Source organism: Trichechus manatus, unplaced genomic scaffold (assembly GCF_000243295.1).
Source record: "Trichechus manatus latirostris isolate Lorelei unplaced genomic scaffold, TriManLat1.0 scaffold00016, whole genome shotgun sequence".
NCBI classification, from domain to species: Eukaryota; Metazoa; Chordata; class Mammalia; order Sirenia; family Trichechidae; genus Trichechus; species Trichechus manatus.
Genome location: NW_004443952.1, coordinates 11,102,111 through 11,107,767, shown reverse-complemented (window position 1 = coordinate 11,107,767; position 5,657 = coordinate 11,102,111). Strand labels below are relative to the sequence as shown.

At 40.9% G+C, this 5,657-nt stretch overlaps 1 protein-coding gene across 1 annotated transcript in view; it reads right to left on the bottom strand.

The window, feature by feature from the left end:
• Nucleotides 1–240: 240 nt before the first annotated feature.
• Nucleotides 241–5,657, bottom strand: part of TXN (thioredoxin) — an 18,274-nt gene continuing 12,857 nt past the window's right edge. The window contains exons 4-5 of the mRNA XM_004372180.2: nt 865–930; nt 241–394 (exon numbers count right to left, since the gene is read on the bottom strand). Coding sequence (XP_004372237.1) covers nt 332–394; nt 865–930 — 129 coding nt within the window. The 3' untranslated portion in view covers nt 241–331. The remainder of the gene's footprint in view (nt 395–864; nt 931–5,657) is intronic.

Sequence of the window (5,657 nt, the reverse complement as noted above, 5' to 3'; positions counted from 1 at the left end):
TGTAATCTTTACAGGACCAGATCGCCAGGTCTTTCTCCTGAGGAGCTGCTGGGTAGGTTTGAACCACCTACCTTTTGGTTTGCAGCTGAGCACTGAACCATTTTACCACCAGGGCCTCCTTAAGTTAGTGGCCTACTAGGTTCCTAAAGCGATCAAGAGTATATGATAATACTTAGAACATTACATATCATAATGGCCACTCCTCATTTATTTTGAAAGCTATTCAAAGATACCACAAAGTTTTAAAAGGGGTAAAATTAATATTTTATTGTCATTTATAATCAGATGGCAGTTCGCAGCCGATGGCTGGCTATGTTTTCAGAAAACATGATTAGCTTAATTTATTAATGGTGGCTTCAAGTTCTTCCTTATTAGCACCAGAAAATTCACCCACCTGTTAAGAGAATATTGAATTGATGTTAGATGTAGCATTATATTCCCATTCTGTGCACAAAATATGATGATAGAATGGGGGAAGGATGCAGGGAAGAGAAAAGTGTAATCTTATTTAAAATAAAGGAAAAGTATCCCTGAGGGACATCAAAGGCTCAAATATAATTTTTTTTTACACGAATACCTCTTAACAGCTACTTACGAACAACCCAAGTCTAACGAATTCTATGCATTTTATGATATAAACATGAAGCACCAGTCACAGGGATTCAGTGACTAGTTCTAGCAAAGATCAATTTTCAATTAGATGTAATATTATGTGCTTAAATCAGAAAAGAATGACCTATTTAAGTATTCTTACAAGTTGAAGTAGTGACATGCTTGCTATTGGGGGACAAATTACCTCTGTTGTACTTTTCCCATATTTCCCTATTTCCCATTTAGTGTTCTTAAAAGGTCAGATGCACATACCTTTAATCCCTTTTTATAAAACTGAAACGTGGGCATGCATTTGACTTCACATTCTGAAGCAACATCCTGGGGGAGGGGAGCAGAGGGAAGAGGACAAAAAGACCATGAGTATAAAGCTTTGACAGAAATAATCCAAAACTAGATTCTTTTTCCTGTTATATACCCCACATGTCAGCATTAGGACATTTTTATTGGCATATGAAAATCAATAGAATGAATACAATGGTGGCACAAGAGCCAAACTGGTTATATTCTCAAGTAATTAAAACTTATTAACATCTACCCTCCTCGAGGGACATGAACAGGTCCGTAAACTGTTTAATCCGATTAAGACTGTGGCTACTTTAAGTATTCCAAAGAAGCAGTAACAAATTCTGCTGTTAACTGGACTCAGGATTTCAATCTTAACTACTTCTCAGAATTAGAACCTCTTTTCTTTGCTCATAGTTTTCCTAGTTCTTGAATATTGGGGTGGGGATACACAGACGATGATTTAAGGGCTAAAGTCCAAACACAGCAAGATGAACAAAACCTTATTTGCACAAGAACTGTCCAAGAACAAAATTACAGCAATCTAGAGACAGCATCACACAGTTTTTTCTGCTTCTTCAGTTTTATTTTTTTGGTGTGTATGTAAATACATATGTAAAAAATCACTTGACTTTTAAACGTTTTTCATGTGCATTCTTGTTTATTTTTAGTTAAAAATTCACTTTGGGTTCTGCAAACTTGGCTGCATATCAGCATTACCTGAGGGATACTACTAGCCATCCCTCCTCCTTAATTCACTGTAGTTCAGGCTGGGCCCCAGGTGACTCTAATATTCTAACCTTTAGGAACCACTCTGATAAGAGCAAAATGGGCAAACTCCTGGCATCACATATTGAGCTAGCTGACACTTCCCTTCTCCCAGATGGGGCTCTTACCACAATGAAAGACTTTTCTGCACCTCAAAGGTAACTGAAGTAATAAGCATTCCTCCATTTTGTTACAGGAACACATAATAAGAGCTTATATAATACCCCATTCTCAATACATTGTTCACTTGTAAGAGGACAAGGTTTGGAGGGAAATGCCACGCAACTGGCTTGGTTTGGACAAGCATTTTAGGCAAAGAGGTTCCAGAGAGATGGAAAATATCAGCCTGGTGCTCAAGAAGGCTGCAAATGGAACGAGGAACCACTAAGCACCTAAGCAGTAGAAGCTGTAAAGGGCCAGAAACTAGGCAGGCAGAACTAAGAACCAGATCATGGAAACCAAAGAACTTTCAAGGGAAGAGAGGTCTAACTACAAATACTGCGGTGACTTCTAGCTTGTTTCTGGAGTATCGGGTCCTGGGATTAGAAATGGAGATGTCTCTGTGATGAGAAGCCACCAGAACAGCACCACTTCTGGTGTAACTTCACCTCTTCCTCTGATACAGAAAAGCAAAGTATGGCTTTACATCTTTATGAATATGCATGTGTATATTTGCTAGCTTGGACGAGAACAATGCTGTGCACTATTGTTGAAGAGTTCTTTCCAGATAACCTTTACTTTTTCTTTAAATGCTGGACGATGACCTGCTGAGCATGAAAGCACAGGTTCTGTACAAAGGTTCCTCCCCCCACTTAATGTTTTTTTGTGAACACTCTGGAATTTAAAAAAATTTACATACAGTAAAACCCTTTTGGGGGTGTACAAGTTCTGTGAGTTTTGACAGAAGTATAGTCATATAACCGCCACTTCAATCAGGATAGAGAACAGATTCCTGGCTCCCAGAAATCCCCTTTTGCCAGCCCTTTGTAGTCAAACCCTCTCCCCACCCCTAGCCCTTGCAACCACTGATCTGTTCTCTATCCCTAGAATTTGGCCTAATCAGGGATTCTGAAACAAAGTTTTTATTAGTAAGTTCAGGCGACTACATTTATCCTTATTAAACTTCATTTTATTGGTTTCCAGCTTAGTACTCCATATAGTGAAAATAAGTTTAACTTTGCTTTTGTCACTTCTATTAACTCATTCCTGCCTATTCTAATAAAAATTGAGACACACAGCATTTTAAAAATGCTGGGATCTGAATTATTTTGTTTCTGTTTTAATTTACAAAATAAGCATCATACCATCTAGAGAGTTGAAAATACAGTCTGTTGTCAAAGAAATAAGGTCAGACTATCATTTTCAAAAGGGCAAGTACCCACACTTTCCTATGACTATAAAATCAATCTTGTATACCACTTTATATGTCCATACCTAATTGTCCTTTTGAATCCATTACACCTAAAAGATAATGTCTTACTGCCCAAGTGTTTAGGGACATTCTATGAAAACCTATATGCTACTTAATCGTTAAAACACAGGCAAGCAAAGTTAAAGTTCTCCAATTTGTGACAGGGTCACTTCAAGGTTAAGAAAGACATGTTCAGGATGATGATGAGTGTGTCCCAAACACATACTGTCACAAGGAGCCCTAGACTGCTCTGCCAAGCCACTTTCCAAAGGTAGGAAGAGCACCCATCCTTATACAGTACGGTGCAGTGGTCAAGCACACAGGCTTTGCCCCGACTGAGCTGCTCCACCTTCTGCGCTGCAGCTGTATTATCTGTTCAGTGGGGATGCTAACAGAACCTCTTCTCACGGTTACTGTGAAGACTAAATGAGCTAATAATGCACGCAAAGGGCTTACCCTAGCATCTAGGACATGCTAGTTATTACTTTCAGATGAAAATTAAAGTAGTTGTCTGATAGGGTTACATGCCAGTTAGAAGTTTTTCTAGTCCTTTCCAGGTGCAATTTCAAACTAGCTAAGGTGACCATATGAAAAATAAGTCTTAGGTTAAAACAGAGAGCAACGGCTTTGTTCACAAACATGTGCAATTCTGCCCTCTCCTTTAAAAAAAAAAACTGGGCCCCAGGGGACTTCCGGCAAAATGGAGCTCTAGGCAGAAGCACCATGCTGTCCCTTCACAACAAAGATCCGAAAAACTAAGCCGAACAGAGAAAACAACAATCCTGAAACCCTAAAACATCAAATGAAGAGATAAAGAACTTAGCCAAGCATCAAACAGAGTGAGGTAACTGACACAGAACGGACAGCGAGGAGAGATTCATGCAGATGTCCCCTATCAGCTAATGCAGCGCGGATCCACCATCTTGGACTCCTACCAGAGACCAGCAAACAGAGGGTACGAGAAAGCAGCTTCATGGAGCTTCCAGCGGGAGACAAAACAACCAGTAACTGGCGATATACGCTTTCCCACCCCCCACCCTTCCTCACCCCAACTCAGCCTCCTCTGCTTCCCACGGCCACAATCTCTTGTCTGGGAAGCACCAGCTGCTTGGATTCCACCCACCTGAACGGGCCGGCTCTCTGAGTGCCATTTGTTGGCTGCTGCTGTTGCTTTTTTTCCACTTCTTTTGATTTCTTCCTTACCTCTCACCACCTCCCCCTCCTTTCGCTCAAATACCTGGCTCCGTGAGCCATCTTGCTTCTTCCTGAGGCGCTGCAAAGCTCCGTTCGAGTGTGGAGCTGCTTCCCGGTCTGGGCTGCCACACTGGTGGGATCCTGGGGCTTTTGTTTGTTTGCTTGTTTTCTTTTCCTTTTCTTGAGTTGGGAGCCCGTTCTGGCCAGGAGGTGTGCGTGGCTTCAAAACTACCTTGGCTTGCACAGACATGCGGATGGATCCCCGAGGGCATTTCTTTTTCCGTTGTTTTTTTTCTTGTTCTTTTTTTTTTTTTAAATTTGTTCTCTTTTCCCTCTTTTTCCCTTTTTGTCTTTCCTCCTTACTCAGATTTTCATCTCTCTATTATCTTCTTTCTCTTTCTGTTCCCTGAATACCTGGCGTTGTATACCTCTACGCCTTCTAGCCAGGCTGTACGGCAACACCTGAGAACAGTTTCCGCAGACCTCACAGCCGCACCAGGGGGATCCCTGGGAACCTTGCTGTTCTTTAACCTTTCTGATTTTTATTTATTCATTCTTTTCTTTTCTTCCTCTTCCCCTTTCTGTTTTTCTTCATTTCATAGTCTCTCATCTCTCCACTTTTTTTTGTTTGTATGTATGTTTTTGGCTCCTGTTCCTCTCTCCCATCTCCATCTTAGCTCCACACATAACAATCTCCCCGCTACATCCGGCCTATCTGCACCATGCGTTTAACATCACACCACCAAGCAGCACGGGCACGGCCTACTGGAACCTGCCCTGTACTGATTACTGACCCGCCCTGGTGGCTGTAGTAAGTGCCACAAACAACCCATCCCAGTAACTTCTCTTCAGCTAGACCTGCCCTGCTGTACCATATCTGAGCGACAGACCCTGCCAATTGGAGAAGGTGAAAAGTATCGCGCCCACAGACGAGCAAACAACAAAGAACACACAGCCCGCCTGCTGAGACATGGCCAAATAAAAAAAAAAAAGGATGAAACAAATAAATCCACAATCAACAAAAGAGAAAAATAACTTCTGAATGCCCCAAAGACAGCAGACAATATCAAAACATTTACAAAAACAGGACAGATGGTTCCAGTAGGTGTCCAAAATAAAACACCAGATGACTTTCCAGTGGAAACAAAGGCACTAGAACTACCTGATAGGGAATTCAAATTTCTAATACTCAGAATTCTGCAAGAGCTGAAGCAAAAAGCAGACACAAATGAGGAAACAATACACAAATTCATGGAAAATACAGACAAAAAATTGTAAGAATTCAATAAAATAACGGAGGAACAAAATGCCAAAATAAATTCACAACTAGAAATTATACAAAAACAACAATTAGAAATCCAAAAGATAAACAACAAGATTTCAGAAATGG